A 16,008-nucleotide genomic window follows, 5' to 3' on the forward strand; every position below is an offset into this window, starting at 1 on the left:
GACTGGGAATTGAAGGGGGTTGGGGGCCGGGACCCTTTGGTTCACTGGCCTGTGCTCAATCCATTGAGCCACACCAGCCGGGGCTGTTGGCTGCTCTCTATATGCCACGGTCTGTGCTCATCATAATTGCACTGAGTGCCCCCCCCACCCAGAGCCACAGAGAAAAGGGCTGCTTGTCAGTATTTTAGTGATAGCACACAGAGGCTTGAAGAGGTAATTTGCCCATGGCGACAGCTCAAAAGAGGAAGCTGAGATTTGAAGCCGAGCCCTCAGATTCCAGAGCCTGTGGTACCCCAACCTCTCCCCAAACAAAGGTCTCAAGCTTACAGTCTGTTGCTCAGATTCGGCCAACAAACATGTTTTCTTTGGCCCAAACTTGATTTGTAAAAATGTGAATTAATGGACAACTAATTCCATGTAAACATCCGGGATTCCAGCTTCTGTTGAAAATAAAATCCCCACATTTGGCAACTTTTGATCCACATCCCCTGACAAAGATCATCTGGACCCTTTCGTGACAGTTAGAGTTAGACAGGCCATGGCTTCCCAGTTTCTGCCAGGCCCTCTCCCACACCGGCGTGGGCTGCCAGGACCCTGGGGGCATTCACTTGGGGTTTTGTTTTCCTTTGGGAGAAAACGTTGCCAAATTCCATCGAATACTTTATGAACTTTCATGTACCCATCCCTCGGCTTCAGCCATCATTGACATTTGGTCCAGTGTTGTGCCCCTTTCTGTTCTCTTTTTCTGGAGTGATTAAATCCCAGGTATCCTGTTATCTCTTCCCATAAATATTTGATTCCTCATTTCTAACACAGAGGGACTCATAATGTACCATAACCGCCATGCCATTGGCAGGCCTGCCATTACCAGTCATTCTTTAATATCAGTTAATTAATTGATTTTTTAAATGCTTTATTTATTTATTTTTAGAGGGGAAGGGAGGGAGAAAGACAGGGAGGGAAACATCCATGTGTGGTTGCCTCTGGCGCACCCCCTACTGGGGCCTGGCCTGCAACCTAGGCATGTGCCCTGACTGGGAATCCACCAGACGACCCTTTGGTTCGCAGGACGGCACTCAGTCCACTGAACCACACCAGCCAGGGCTAAACATATTAATTGATGTTAACAGCCTAGCTCAGGTTCAAACACCCTCAACTGTTTCATACTCTCTTCCCCAGCGGGATGGGGTTTGAATTAGGAACTTGTGGCTGGTCATTTGACTTTAACACAAAATAAGGAGAAGGGCCAGTTGGCAGGGGAAGAGAAAGATCACGAGACTGACATCGGGGATGCTGAGAGAAGAGTTTGAAAACGGAAAAAGTGGGAAGTGTGGCTTAGATTTAGCAAGGATTTGGAGAAGACAGGACCAGGGCCATGAAGCCAATGTGGGGGAAGAGATGAAACAAGATTAATAGAAAGTCAGCCCTGGCTGCTGTGGCTCAGCGGATTGAGCACTGGCCTGCGAACCAAAGGGTCTCTGGTTCAATGCCCAGTCAGAGCACAAGCCTGGGTTGTGGGCCAGGTCCCCGGTAGGGATGCACAAGAGGCAACCACACATTGATGTTTCCCTCTCTCTCTTTGTCTCTCCATTCTCCTTCTAAAAATAAGTAAATAAAACCTTTAAAAAATTAAAACATCAATAGAAAGTTTTAAGTAGTGCTGCTCTGACCATATAATACACGTGATATATTTAATTCTCACCACAGCTTTGTGAGGCGGGGGGGACTGTCACCTCCGACTCCCAGGTGGCTTAGCAGAGGCCAGGGTATTATAAGATCTGTTTAGGTTGCACAGTAAGTCCCAGAGGCAGGCCTCGCTCCAGGGTCCCCTCACCAAGCTGCCCTCTGCAAGGCCCATGTGCGATGCCTTGGGCTCGATTAGACATGTCACCGCCTAATAAACTGCCCCTGTCTGTGTTTCGTGAGGGCCATACCCAATCCACAAGTGATGACAACTGAGATGGGTGGGAACGCCATTCCACAGCGGGGTGCGGATGCCACCTGGCTCAGAAGCCACACGGTCTCATGGGCGTTGCTTCCAGGACCCTGACAAGGGTCGCTGGGGCACAAACAAAAACTTGCACGTGAACATTTCTCCCAGCACAGTTCCCAGTAGCCAAAAAGCGGAAGCAACCCCAAGTACACATCAGCAGACAAATGGATAAACAAAATGTGGCCTATGCAGATAATATCAGACAGCCATGAAAAGACACGTTGAAATAGGCGGCGACACAGACAAACCTCCAAAACGCCATGCCAGGTGAAAGAAGCCAGCCACAAAAAAGCCACATGGCGTGGGATCCCCTTCTGTAAAATGCTCAGAATGGGCAAATCCATGCAGACAGAAAGCAGATTAGGCCTTGGGTTGCAGGCCAGGTCCCCACAAGGGGAGTGCCCAAGAGGCAACCACACATTGTTTCTTTCCCTGTCTTTCTCCCTCCCTTTCCCTCTAAAAATAAATAAGAAAGCAGACTAGTACGTACCAGGGGTTGAGGGCACTGGGGGAAGGACAATGACCGCCTGAATAGCTACAGAGTTATCTTTTGGGGTGATGAAATGTTCTGGAATTAGAGGTGATGGTTGTACGACACTGTGAATGTACTAAGCGCCACTGAATTGTACACTTTAAAATGGTGAATTTCTGTTACATGTCCCTTATGTTTACGCGTATTTCCACCTACACAGGAAAAGAATTAGCTGGATGGGGCAAAGGGGGACAGGTGTTTCCCTCCCAGAGGACACTGGGTGGGGATCCAGTTCCCCCAGCTGTGTCCCAGGCCGCGTTCCAAACTGTGTCCACCCTCCTCCCACCCAGGCCTGGCTGGACACCCAGGACCGGTGCTTGGGTCACTATGTAGACGGAAAGTGGCTAAAACCGGAGCACAGGGACTCGTTGCCCTGCCAGGATCCTGTCACAGGTAGGAGGTGTCCCCTCGTCAGCAGGGGAGGGGGAGGGATCCATGCCCCCCAGCCATCCCCACCAAAGACACCCCATTCTCTTGGCTCAAAGCTGGTGGGGGGAGGAGGCTGAGAGTTCTGGTTCCTTCTGATAATAATTATTCTAATATGGTCCCCAGTCTCTGAAGATGCTTTTGAGTCACCATCTCCAAAAATCCTTCCCTTGCCTGCAGCAGGCAGCCAGAGCAGTGACCAATAGACTTATCCCCAGTTGTCACGTGATACAACTGAGACCCTCCGCAAGGCTGGGCACCACCCTTTTTACCTGCTCCCAGTCTCCAGAAATCTCCACCCCCTCCTGTCCTGACATAGCCTCTCCCCTCTTCCATCTGGGTCTCCCCATTCCTCTCCCCAGGGGAGCACTTGGCCAGCTGCCTGCAGGCCCAGCCTGAGGATGTGGCGGCGGCGGCAGAGGCAGCCAGAACCGCGCTGGAGAGCTGGAGTGGACTCCCTGGGGCCTCCCGGGCCCAGCACCTGACCAGGTGAAGCATCTGAGGTGTGGACGCCAGGAGGTGGGAAAGAGTTTAAGAAAAGATGACTCTGGTTCCCAACATCACACTGAATTCATTGGCCACAGAGGCTGATATTCCCAGCATGCCTTGGGGCCTTCAGAGGCTAAAACATCCAGTTCTCAGTATTCACCGGGACTAGTCATAATAAAACCCCAATTCCCAGAATATCCTTGGGGCTCATCAGGGCTGGTGGAGCCTCAGAGCCCATTTTCCAGCAACTTCCTGGGGCAGCTGAGACAAAGATTCCATTTCCCAAAATGTAATTGAGATTAGAGGTAAGCCCCAGTACCTCTGGGGGTTAAAGGTGTACAAAATCTTCACACAACAGCCTCGGGTTTTGTTTTCCAGACTACATTTCCCGTGAATCTCTAGTGTCTTCCCCTGGTAAATGGTGGGGATGTCCCAAGGGTTCATGGGGATTTTTGTAGTCCAGATATATGGGATATATATGTTGTAAGACCCTTATCAGGCCAAGGGGCCCTGGGAAATGACCGTCCCCCTTGCCTTCTCCACAGGCTGGCCAAGATGATCCAGAAGCACCAGCGGCTGCTCTGGACCCTGGAGTCCCTGGTTACTGGGCGGGCTGTCAGAGAGGTTCGAGACAGGGATATCCCCCTGGCCCTACAGCTGCTCCAGTACCATGCAATTCAGGCACACAGCCAGGAAGAGGCGCTGGCAGGCTGGGAGCCCATGGGTGAGAGGCAGGAGTCCCGCCCCGAGCCCCGTCCTCTGTCAGCACCCGGCAGTGCCTGTCCCAGTCACCTCATGTGTTCTTGCAGGAGTGGTTGGTCTCATCTTGCCGCCCACGTTCTCCCTCCTTGAGATGATGTGGCGGATTTGCCCTGCTCTGGCTGTAGGTAAATGATGGACCGGAGGCCTGGACCCCTGGGTCTGAGGGAGGAGGGGCCGGGAGCCTGGATCCCTGGTTCTGAGGGAGGAGGGCCCAGGGGCCTGGACTCCGGTCCTAGAGCTGCCCACCTTCCCCAGGCTGCACTGTGGTGGTCCTCGTGCCCCCAGCCTCCCCGACGCCCCTCCTCCTGGCCCAGCTGGCAGGGGAACTAGGCCCTTTCCCAGGAATCCTCAACGTGCTCAGCGGCCCCACCTCCCTGGTACCTGTCCTGGCCGGCCAGCCTGGAGTCCAGAAGGTGGCCTTCTGCGGATCAGTGGAGGTATCTTCGGGGCTAGGACAGGGACAGGACACAGCTGGTGGGCCTGAAGGCTTCTCCCCCCTGAGGCTGAAACCTGCGGGGCGGTGTCCTTCAGGAAGGACGCGTCCTGCAGAGGACCCTGGCAGGCGTGGGGCCTGAGCTGGGCCTGGCACTGGGGGCCGAGTCGCTGCTGCTGCTGACGGAGGCGGCGGACGTGGACTCAGCCGTGGAGGGTGTCGTGGATGCAGCCTGGTCCGACCGCAGCCCGGTGAGGCCCGTGAGCGGGGGGCCCCCTAACATCCTGGGGGCCAAGGTTGTCTGTCTCCAGACCTTGGGGGCCCCATGTCTCTTCATTTTAATCTTCACTTCTTGGCGTCCCAAAGCCATCTTTATGCCACTGTGTGCTTGGAACTCCTCATCGCCTCAGTTTTCCGCACCCCACTGCCCCATTCTCCTGGGCTCTCAGGGGCAGGGCCTGTGCCTCTGTTCTGTAGGGTTCCCCATTGTTCTGAGTGTCAATGTCGCTGGTTTTCTAACCCATCTTTCCTCTGAATCACCCACCAGCTTTCTGTCACTCCACCTCCTGCCTGGGATCTGCCTGGGGCCTCGGAGAGTCACCAGGGTCCCTGGCCACGTCTCCCTGGCCCTCTTTTGCTCCCTGCACGTGTGTCCCTGAGTCTCGGCCGTCTGCGGGGACATGGGCCCCGAGCTGGCCCACCCTGATATCCCCTCTCCTAACAGGGGGGCCTCAGGCTTCTTGTCCAGGAGTCCGTGTGGGAGGAGACGATGAGGCGGCTGCAGGCGCGGATGGAGCGGCTTCGGGGAGGCCGAGGGCTGGACGGGGCCGTGGACATGGGCACCCGAGGGGCCGCTGCGCGTGACCTGGCCCAGCACTACGTGCGAGAGGCCCAGAGCCAGGGCGCACAGGTGCCAGGGAGGAGGGGCTGGGGGCCAGGCCTTCTGGGTTCTTGGGGAGGAGCCACCTGGGAGCCGACCCCCAGGTCCGGTTCTCCCTCCCCAGGTGTTCCAGGCTGGTGACGTGCCCTCCGACAGCCCATTCTTTCCCCCCACCTTGGTCTCCGACCTTCCCCCAGCCGCCCCAGGCACCCAGGCAGAGGTGAGCCCCCAGCATCCTGGGGATCCTGTTCCACCTGCGCATCTGCACCCAGACCCGGGCAGCCTCCGAGGCCCCCGTGGGACCACCTGGCCTCGGTCTCCAGGCCGCTGACTGCTTGCCGCTGGCCCCCTGGTGGGGGCAAGTGTTGGACAGGGGCTGGCCAGGCCGCGTGAACTCACTCTCACCCCTCCAGGTGCCGTGGCCTGTGGTCGTGGCCTCCCCATTCCGCACGGCCAAGGAGGCGCTGGCCATGGCCAACGGGACACCGCGAGGCGGCAGCGCCAGCGTGTGGAGCGAGAGGCTGGGGCAGGCCCTGGAGCTGGGCTACGGGTCAGTCGCCCCCGGGGCGGAGGAGCAGCCTGTTGGGGTGGCCCGCTCTCCCGTCCTGGTATCTCCGTCTGTCTCCGGGTCTCCCTCCCCAGCCTTTCTGAATCCCCACCCCCTTGACTTCCTGTTTTTCTCTCTGACACCCCGTCTCCCCACAGGCTGCAGGTGGGCACCGTCTGGGTCAACGCCCACGGTCTCAGAGACCCGGCGGTACCCACAGGTGGCTGTAGGGAGAGCGGGTCATCCCGGCACGGCGGCCTAGATGTGAGTGGCCCCCACCCCACCCCCCGCCACCGCCACTACCCCTTCCTCAGCCTAGTGCCCACCTGGCATCCCCTTGACACTGTGCCCCTCACAGGGTCTCTATGAGTACCTGCGACCCTCGGGGACCCCTGCCCGGCTGCCCTACCGTTCTGAGAATCTGAACTATGAGACCTTTGGCCTTGCTGTCCCCTCGACCCTACCAGCTGGGCCTGAAACAGGTCCCAGGTGAGCTGTTGGAGGGGCTGCATCTCCCAGAGCCACAGGGGTGTGGAAGGGGCCGAGGGAGGTTGTGGCAGGCCCCCCACGGACTGCAGAGGGTTCGCTGGAGCCATTGAGGGGTCCCAGAGGCCCACTGAAAATTGCATTGTGGGTCCTGCGGCCTCACACCCACCATCCAGGCCTGATGAGGCCTAGGTCTGCTCAGGGAAGGTCTGGGATCTCCCAGAGTCTCGTGAGGCCAAGAATTTGGAGTCATCCAGAGGCTCGTGGGAGCCGGAGTGAGCCATCCAGCGGGGGAGGCTTGTGTGCTCTGAGCGGATCCTGGCCCCAGGACCCGCCCTCACAGCCCACCCTACTGCAGCCCAGCACCCCCGTATGGGCTTTTTGTGGCCGGCCGTTTCCAGGCTCCTGGGGCCCGGAGTTCCAGGCCCATCCAGGATTCACAGGGCAAACTCCATGGCTATGTGGCCGAGGGTGGAGCCAAGGATGTCCGAGGTGCCGTGGAGGCGGCTCACCAGGCTGCACCTGGGTATGTGGGGTCACGCAGGAAAGCCCGAGGGTCATGAGGCATTCGGGAGGGTAGTCTGGGACGCCCACAGGCTCATGGGTGGTGGGGTCTGGACCTTGAGGGCTGGTGGGCTGCGCAGTCCGAGCTCCCAGGGCAGATGGAATAGGGGCTGGGTCTTCATTCTCTTCCTCGGCGCATGAGCCATGGGGCCAGGATCCCTGGGGGAAGGGCTGTGGACAGAGGAGGGGCGCTTGGGAAGAGCCAGAACCAGGATATCAGCCCCCACTGTGCACTGTCTGCCCACAGCTGGGTGGGCCAGTCACCGGGAGCCCGGGCAGCCCTGCTATGGGCGCTGGCAGCCGCCCTGGAGCGCCGGGAGCCCACCTTGGCCTTGAGGCTGGAGAGGCACGGAGTGGAGCCCAAGGCTGCCAAGGCGGAGGTGAAGCTGAGCGTGAGGCGGCTTCGGGACTGGGGCGCTCGCGCACAGGCGCAGAACCACAGCCTACAGGTGAGAGGGGTCAGTGGGCAGTCCAGAGGGGGGTCAGGCAAAGGCTCTGGAATGAGCTAGACCTGGGGCCCAAGTTGTGATCACCAGCGAGTAACCTCACGTCTCTGTACCTCGATTTCCTTATCTGTATAATGGGCATACCTCAGATTAGTGTTTTCATATTTTTATTGACCCATTCATTACTGGGTCACAAAATCAATTTGGTGCATTATAGCCGTGACTGTCTTCCTTTCCAAAAAATTACTGCTTTCTTAGAGAGGGAGAGATATTGATTTATTGTTCTACTTATATACTCAGTCATTGGTTGATTCTTGTATGTGCCCTGACCAGAGATCGAACCTGCAACCTTGGTGTATTGGGAGGGTACTCTAACTCACAGAGCTACCCGGCCAGGGCTGTTTGACATTTTAGGAAGTTTGGCTTTAACTGAAGTGTCATATATACATAGTGAACTACTTTCTTAGTTCTACAATTTGATGAAGTTTGACAATATATGCAGTCGTATATTCACAATCAATACAAAACAGGTCCATCCCCTCCGAAGGCTTTTGCCCGTCCCTTGGTGGCTAATCTCCTTCCCGCGGCTCCCAGTGCTCGGCAACCGCTAAACTTTCCGCCCTTTTACTTTTCCTCCAGGAGATCGTAAATGCAATTATACTGTGTAGTGTCTTGTCTGTGGTTTCTCTCACTGCTTTTTTTTTTTAAGAATCATTTATTTTTAGAGAGAGCGAAAGGGAGGGAGAAAGAAAAAGAAACATCAAGCTGTGGTTGCCTCTCATATACCACCTACTAGGGACTTGGTCTGAAACCCAGGCACATGCCCTGACCGGGAATCAAACAGGAGACCTTTTGGTTTGCCAGATGATGCTCAACACAACTGAACCACACGAGCCAGGGCTCTTTCGTTGGTTTTGAGATTCATCCTCATTGCACAGATCAGGGCGTTCCTTTTTATTTTTGAATAGTAGTCTCTTACATATGTACCGTATTTGTTCCTGTATTTACCAGCTCCTAGAATACCTTTGGCTATTATGAATAAGCACTTTGTATACATGCCTTTGTGTAACTATAAGTTGTGTTTTTTAAAATATTTTATTTATTTATTTTTAGAGAGAGGCAAGAGGGGAGAAAGAGAGGGAGAGAAACAAAATGTGGTTGCCTCACACACGCCCCCTACTGGGGACCTGGCCCACAACCCAGGCATGTGCCCTGACTGGGAATCAAACCTGTAACCCTTTGGTTCACAGGCCCTCACTCAATCCACTGAGCTATACCAGCCAGGCATGAATATAAGTTTTTATTGCTCTGAGTAAGTAACTAGGAATCAGATTGCTAGGTGGTGCACATTTAATTTTACGAGAAACTGCCAAATAGTTTTTCAAAGTGCTCTACCATTTAGCTATCCCACCAGTAATATATGTGCTTGTTTCTATACATCCTCACCAATATTTTAGAATCATCATTTTTATATAAATTTTTAGCCATTTTTCTGCCCTGGCTGGTGTGGCTTATTTGGTTGGAGCATAGTCTTGTAAACCGAAAGGTCACCACTTTGATCCCTGGTCAGGGCACAACCTGGGTTGTGGGCCAGGTCCCCAGTAGGAGGCGCACAAGGGGCAACCACACATCCATGTTTCTCTCCCTCTCTCCCTCCCTCCCTTCCCCTCTCTCTAAAATAAATAAATAAAATCTTTAAAAAAAAAAACTGGAACAGAACTTACAGGTTCAGAGAACAGACCGAGGACTGTCAGAGGGGAGAGGACCTGGGGGGCTGGAGGTCAAACCAAGGGAGTTGGGAAGCACAAATTGGTGGTTGCAAAATAGTCCCAGGGATGGCAGGTACACCTCGCAAACCCAACAGGTGTCCCGTGTGGCGGGTGTCCTGTGGGGCCCAGTGCTGCCATCTCTTCGACCACCTGAGCCCTGTGCCCCTGGTGTGTCCCTTGTGTGGGTTCTGTGTGCCCTCCTGTCGTAGTTGTGCCTTGATTGCTGTTGGCATGTCCGTGAGTGAGCATGGGGCTGACCCTCGGGGCTGACCCTCTGGGCGGCCACAACCTGTGCATGTGGGCTGACCCCAGGAGGTGGAATTTACCACAGCAGCACCCATGCCTGCCGAGACCTGCTGCTGGTGGAGCTGAGCAGGTGGCGCCACCAGATGTGTTGATTCCTGGGCCTCTTGGGAGGGACTCCGGTGCAGGTCCATGTCAGGGGCTGCCCGTGACCAGCCCTGGGCTCCCTGCTAGGAGCTCCAAAGGGACCCATGGTTGGTAGCTGCCTCGGCTGGGCCTGGGTGCCTGTGGGAGGGGCCAAGCTGGGCCCCAAGGCTGGCCGCCACCAGTGCCAGGCCTGGGGCAGGTCAGCAAAAGGCCCAAGGCGCCTGGAGCCCTGCTGCCACCTGCGGGTGGCCCATTAGGCTCAGCCCCTGAAAGAGCCTCCGGCAGCATGCGAGCGGCACGACGCAGTGTCTCAAGGAAGGGCCCGTTGCGGGCAAGTGGTGTTCACTAGGTTAACACAGGTTGAAGCTTGGCACCTGTGTCAGGTCCGCGGCTGAGGCAGACTAGGATGGGGCCTGCGGAGGGAGCACTCACCGCTGGAAAGGTGGCCCCTGTTGGTGGTGCGGGGAGACAGCCTCACCCTGAAACCAGGCAACTCAGTTTCTCCCTGTGTGTCTGTGGCACACCGCCCCCGCCCGCCCCCGTCCGTCCGAGCAGAGTTCCTTGGGAGGTTTTATTTGTTTTTAGATAAAGTGGGAGGGGGGACATCAGCGTGTGGTTGTCCTTGGTGTGCCCCCAACTAGGGACCTGGCCCACAACCCAGGCATGTGCCCTGACTGGGAATCGAACTGGCACCCTTTTGCTTTGCAGGCCAGCACTCAACCCACTGAGCCACAGCAGCCAGGGCTCCCTGAGAGTTTTTAAAGAAAGACAGCAGCGTGGGCCCAGCCTGGTTGCAGCCTATGACTGTGGCTCTGACGGGCTGGAATTGGTTAGAGGGGGCCTCAGGGAGTCCTAGGGCTGATGAGATGGCGGGGGGGGCGGTGTTAACCCAGGAAAGATGGTACCCGTGGGCCATGCAGTGGGAGAACTCCACACGGAGCTCCTGGAGGCTGTCCCCCCAGACGCCACACTACCCAGCCTCTCCCTGTGTGACTCTGGCAGCCCCTCCCCAAGGCGCTGTCCACCCGCCAGAGCCCAGGGCAGTGCCTGTGAGCCAGAGTTGGCGTGCAGTCCCATTTAGGGGACCCTGGGTCACCAGCAGCCTTTCATCTCCCCCTATGGATCCAATCCGCCCCCCATCCTGATTTTTATAGTCACGTGTTTCATGGGCTCCTCCCCCTGACTCCGGAGCTCTGGGCTGGGGAACCAGGCCCAGGTGCTGAGACCACTCTTCCTCAGAGTGGCCCTGCATCTCAGAGTTCCCTCTGTATCATTAGCCGCCGCACTGCCTTGTGGAGGACCCAGGACTCTCGGACCTGGCTGGTGGGACTGTGGCTGGGGCAACCACTTTGGAAAACAGCTTAGCAGTTCCCTAAAAAGGGAATAGTGACCCTCTTAACCCAGCCATGGTTCCCAGGTATTTACCTCAACAAGCTTAAGTTTTAGGCTTAAACCCGTAGGAGTGAAAGCATGCATCCACACAAAGACTTAGGGCAGCATTACTCATAGCAGCCGGAACCTCGAAGCGACCCAGGTGTCCTTGAGCTGGTTAGTAGATGAGACAGGGCATGTCCTTGCAACATGGTCCTGTTCACAGTCAGCAGGACAGAGTGGGTCATGGCGTGGGGGAACCTCCCAACGCCTATGCTGAGTGGACAAGGTCAAGGCACAGCCCTGGCTGCTGTGGCTCCGTGGGTTGGGCGTCATTCTATAAAGCGAAAGGTCATAGGTTTGATTCCCCGTCAGGGCACATGCCTGGGCTGTGGGTTCGGACCCTAGTCGAGGCACAGTGGGTGAGAGACAACCAATCGATGTTTCTCCATCTCTTTCTCCCTCCCATCTCCTCTCTCTAAAAGTAAATTAATAACACCCTGGCTGGTGTGGTTCAGTGAATTGAGCACCAGCCTGCAAACCGAAAGGCCATCAGTTCGATTCCCCGTCAGGGCACATACCTGGGTTGTGGCCCAGATCCCCAGCAGGGGGTGTGCAAGAGGCAACCACAAAACAAAATTTATTTTTTAAAAAGATTACAAAAACAGTGTAGATTGGGATTCCATATCTAGACAGTTGTAGGAAATACAGCTTCATTTATAGTGAGAGAAGGCAGGTCAGTGGCTGTCTGAGGGCAGAGAGGGGTTGAGCACAGGTTAGAGGGAGAGGTCACGAAGGGGCACAAGGAATTGTTGGGGGTAAAGTTCATGGTCTTGATTGTGATGGTTTCCTGAGTGTATGCATGTGTTGAAACTTATCAAATTGTGCCCTTTAAAATCTGTGCAGATTAATGAATATCGGTTATAAAGGGTTTTTTTATCCTTACCCAAGGATATGTTTGTTGATTGTAAAGAGAGAGGAAGGTGGGGAGAGAGCGAGAGAGAGAGAAACATTGATGTGAGAAAGAAATATCCATTGGTTGTCTCCCATATGTGCCCTGACTGGGGACCGAACCTACACCCTGGGTATGTGTTGTGCCTGAGGGTCGAACCCACAACCTCCGTGTATTGTGACAGTGCTCTAACCGACTGAGCTACCCAGCCAGGGCCGCTCATTTCATTTGAACTGCAAATCTCTGAGGTAGCTACTATTATTATCCTCATTTGAAATATGGGAAACAAAGGCCCAGAGAGGTGAAGTGACTCACTCGAAGTCACACAGCTGAAAGTTGGTGGAGCTAGAACTTGAAACCAGGCCATCTGGCTCTGAACCATCACCCGGTTTTATTATTATTGGGGATGTTATGGAGAAGCAAAGGTGGGGGTGTAAGGAGGAAGGGGCAGGTGATGCAGGGGGCTGTGGGAGGGTGGTCAGGTACCCCTGCCTGGCCTTTGACCTCCCCTGTCCCTGCAGGTAGCTGAGCTGAGAGGTCCTGTGCTCCGACTGCGGGAGCCGCTGGGCGTTCTGGGTGTCGTGTGCCCGGATGAGCGCCCCCTGCTGGCCTTCATGTCCCTGCTGGCCCCTACCTTGGCGCTTGGCAACACTGTGGTCTTGGTGCCCAGCAGGACCTGTCCTATCCCTGCCTTGGACGTCTGCCAGGTACAGTCACCTGCCTGCTGCTGCTCCCAGCAACCCCTGGGGCAAGTGAAATGTGCCCCAAGACCTACATGGAGCTGAGCTCTCACTCTTACCCTTCAGGAACCATGGTAACCCCAGTCCGATTCCTTCTGGGAGCCCCTTTACACTTCCCTGGATGCTCATGCCCCAGCCCCCACTGCCCTCAGGGTCTCAGGCTCCTTCCCCCCCACCCCTGGGTGGCCCACTCTCTCCATCCCCTAGGATATGGCCACCTTGCTGCCAGCAGGCGTGGTGAATGTGGTGACGGGGGACCAGGACCACCTGGCCCGCTGCCTGGCCTTGCACCAGGACGTCCAGGCGCTGTGGTATTTCGGGTCTGCCCAGGTATCCTCTGTTTTGCCCTCTTCTGTGTCCTAAATGTCACAATAGGCTCTTCCTGTTCTGGGAACGTGGCTCTCGCCCTTCAAACTCCCATTGCTGAGGGGGGCAAACTCCTTGGCAACCAGGTTCTGAGGGCCTGCCCCGTTGGAGCCCTAGTTGCTAAGGAAGGAGATGTTCTTAGCAACAAAGGCCTGAGAAGTGCCTGGCCCAATGACCTAATCTTATCGGACAACCCATTGCCAAGGGCCACACCCTAGCAACAGAGTTAGAAGCCCCTAGTCTACCTAAACCTCCTGATGGGGACTCCTTGTCAACAAAAACCTCAGGCCTGATTTGAAGCTGGGCTGCTCACTGGGAGGAAGTCCCCTAGCCACAAAGGTCAACCCCATTTCCCTCAGCATCTGGAAGGTCTGCCTGCCAGCAGCTAAGCAATATAGCAACAGGGTCTAGGTCAAGCTGTCGTGCCCCAGGTCAGTCATAGTCCTTGTTGCCAAGGAAGCAGCTGCTCATCAGATAAGCTGGGGAAAAGCTGACCACCCGCTGTTTGCACGCCAGGGCTCCCAGTTCTCGGAGTGGGCCTCCGCGGGAAACCTGAAGCCGGTGTGGGTGAGCAGGGGCTGCCCCCGGGCCTGGGAGCAGGAGGCTGCAGGGGCAGGCCCCGAGCTCGAACTGCGCGCGGCCCGGACCAAGGCCCTGTGGCTGCCCATGGGCGACTGACGCATGCATGCCACCCGCTCCATCTCAGACGGAGAAGAGCTGGACCCCGGCAAGACTCCAGATGTCTGGAACTTCCCTCTCCCTCTGATTTCTGTGCCCTCAAATAAACTCTGACCCATACTGGCTGTGCTTCTGAGGGAGGGAGCGAGCAGTAACTTTTGGTCTCTTTGAAGCCACTTGAGTGCTGTGACTCAGCCTAGTGGGTGGGCTGCAATCCAGCACAGCATTTGGTGGGGGCAGGGCGGGGGGGGGGGGGGGGGTGGCGCTCTGAGAAGCCCCGGGCAGGCCAGCAGCGCCTGTTGTTTCTGCTGGTCTCCTCCGACAGGCAGCTTCTGTGCTTTGTCCCTCTCTGCCTGTGCACTGCCTCTGAATCCGAGGTGTGCCGGTATAAAGGAAAACACAGTAGCTCTCAGGCATGAAGAGCCCTGGTGAGGAACTTGTGCCGATGCCCGCAGTTCCCACCACGTCCACTGTTGAGCTCCAGGTGATTGGACAGTCGATCGGCTGGCAGAACTGAATTTTAAAAGCTCCCATGAGCTGTTCCAGCATATTGCTGTTCTGTTCTAGAATTACTCTTTTTTTTCTTTTAGATTTTTTTTTTTTTTTTTTAGAGGGGGGGGGGGTGCCTTGCAGCTGTTCAAGGCCGGGCAGATTCACATAGGACTCAGGCAGATGGAAGGAAATTCGAGGAGCCATAGAGATAGCTGACATTCCTTTACTCCCGGGTGGGGCGGTCCACGCAGGCTGCAGGCCACGCGTGACCCCGCAGGACATGCCGGGTCCCTCGTGTACTAAATGCACACAGAGCCAACAAGGGCCCAGCACTGACCTTCCGCTATATAACAGCTTCATTCACGCATGTGGGCCCCCCCCCCCGCTCAAGGTTGTATGAACACTGCTAAGTTATTTTTACCCTGGACATCCAGGTGAGGGACCCTGACTGACTCCATTTTCCCTACGAAGGGAAAGGGAGGGAGAAAGGAAGAGAGACATCCATGTGTGGTTGTCTCTCACGCACCCCTAACTAGGGGACCCAGCCTGCAACCCAGGGATGTGCCCTGACTGGGAAATGAACCAGCGACCCTTTGGTGCACAGGCTGGTACTCAATCTACAGAGCCACACCAGCCAAGGCTAGAATTCTTTTTGATGCAGCAAAAAAAAAAACACAAAAAAACCCACCTTACACTAGTTTAGGATAAACGGAAATTTCTTGGAAGTCTGCAGAGACACCTTCGAGTAAAGAAAACAGGATGAGATGTGCATCTGTGCGCCCCGGCTCCTGGGAACCTGAGTGTGAGCGCTGAGCCAGGGCACGTGCTTTCCGTGGGCCACGCAGTCTCTCAGGACCCGTATCTGCCTATCTGCTTCCTCCAAATCTTTGTGGCATGTGACCTCAGGAAAGCTCCTGGGCCACTCTGAGCCCCTCTTTCCTTATCTGTAGAACGGAGCTGGCAGTTACCGCCTGTTGGGTTGACTCAGTGAGCTGTACACAGGACGCGCTTAATGAATGTTGGCTGTTAGTGGTTGATTTGACCTTGGAGCCAAAGAGGCTCCTTTCCTGGGAAAGGAGAAGGGTACCTTTTCCTGGGACGAGTAAATTACCGGTCCCAGGAGGTGGGTGTTTGGACAGAAGAGACATAGGAATGCAAGAGTCGGAGGAAAGTCCCTGGACAGCTCTCGTTACCATCTGTGACTTGACAACTCCTTCCCAGATTCCGTGGCCTGCCGCAGTGTGGTTGCTATTAATTCTGATGCTAACCAGCCTCCGCCAACTGCGGGCAGGTCCATGGACCACCAGCCCAGACCACTAACCACGCTTTACTCCACAGCCCCAGGAGGTGGGATCTGATTGGTCAGCCTGGGTCAGGTTTCACTTCTGAGCCAATCATGTCAGCCCAGAGGGTGGGTGCTCCTTGTCCAAGCAGCCATCCTGTCAATCAACAAGTATCTATTGAGCTGCCTACTGCGAGTGAGGAGGCCCTAGCTCTAGGTGCTGGGGAGACAGCCTTGAGCAAGACAACCTGGCCTCGTGGAGCCGAAGTTCTTGTGGGTGAAAGGTGTATCCGTTTCCTGTCGCTGCTGTAACAAGTTACCACAAAGTTAGCAGCTTAAGTAACACCACACAAGGGTACTGTCTTTCAGTTCAGGAAGTCAGAAGTCTGAAATGGGTTTCACCGAACTAA

The 16,008-nt window shown here is 55.7% G+C and overlaps 1 protein-coding gene across 3 annotated transcripts in view; it reads left to right on the forward strand.

Moving 5' to 3' along the window:
* The window catches only part of ALDH16A1 (aldehyde dehydrogenase 16 family member A1), a 24,884-nt gene extending 10,909 nt beyond the window's left edge, over positions 1-13,975 (forward strand). For 2 of the 3 annotated variants that reach the window (XM_036012538.1, XM_028529922.2), the window contains 16 exons: positions 2,816-2,918; positions 3,314-3,440; positions 3,986-4,164; positions 4,250-4,327; positions 4,458-4,639; positions 4,734-4,886; positions 5,360-5,545; positions 5,640-5,735; positions 5,929-6,065; positions 6,221-6,326; positions 6,421-6,551; positions 6,907-7,074; positions 7,360-7,561; positions 12,562-12,747; positions 12,988-13,110; positions 13,663-13,975. In XM_036012538.1, the coding sequence (XP_035868431.1) occupies positions 2,816-2,918; positions 3,314-3,440; positions 3,986-4,164; positions 4,250-4,327; positions 4,458-4,639; positions 4,734-4,886; positions 5,360-5,545; positions 5,640-5,735; positions 5,929-6,065; positions 6,221-6,326; positions 6,421-6,551; positions 6,907-7,074; positions 7,360-7,561; positions 12,562-12,747; positions 12,988-13,110; positions 13,663-13,824 (2,319 nt within the window). In that variant the 3' untranslated portion in view covers positions 13,825-13,975. Of the gene's footprint in view, positions 1-2,815; positions 2,919-3,313; positions 3,441-3,985; positions 4,165-4,249; positions 4,328-4,457; positions 4,640-4,733; positions 4,887-5,359; positions 5,546-5,639; positions 5,736-5,928; positions 6,066-6,220; positions 6,327-6,420; positions 6,552-6,906; positions 7,075-7,359; positions 7,562-12,561; positions 12,748-12,987; positions 13,111-13,658 lie in introns of all 3 variants that reach the window. The other variant, XM_036012537.1, reaches the window with a different exon arrangement.
* The last annotated feature ends 2,033 nt before the right edge of the window (positions 13,976-16,008 follow it).

This window comes from Phyllostomus discolor, chromosome 12 (assembly GCF_004126475.2).
Source record: "Phyllostomus discolor isolate MPI-MPIP mPhyDis1 chromosome 12, mPhyDis1.pri.v3, whole genome shotgun sequence".
Lineage (NCBI taxonomy): Eukaryota > Metazoa > Chordata > Mammalia > Chiroptera > Phyllostomidae > Phyllostomus > Phyllostomus discolor.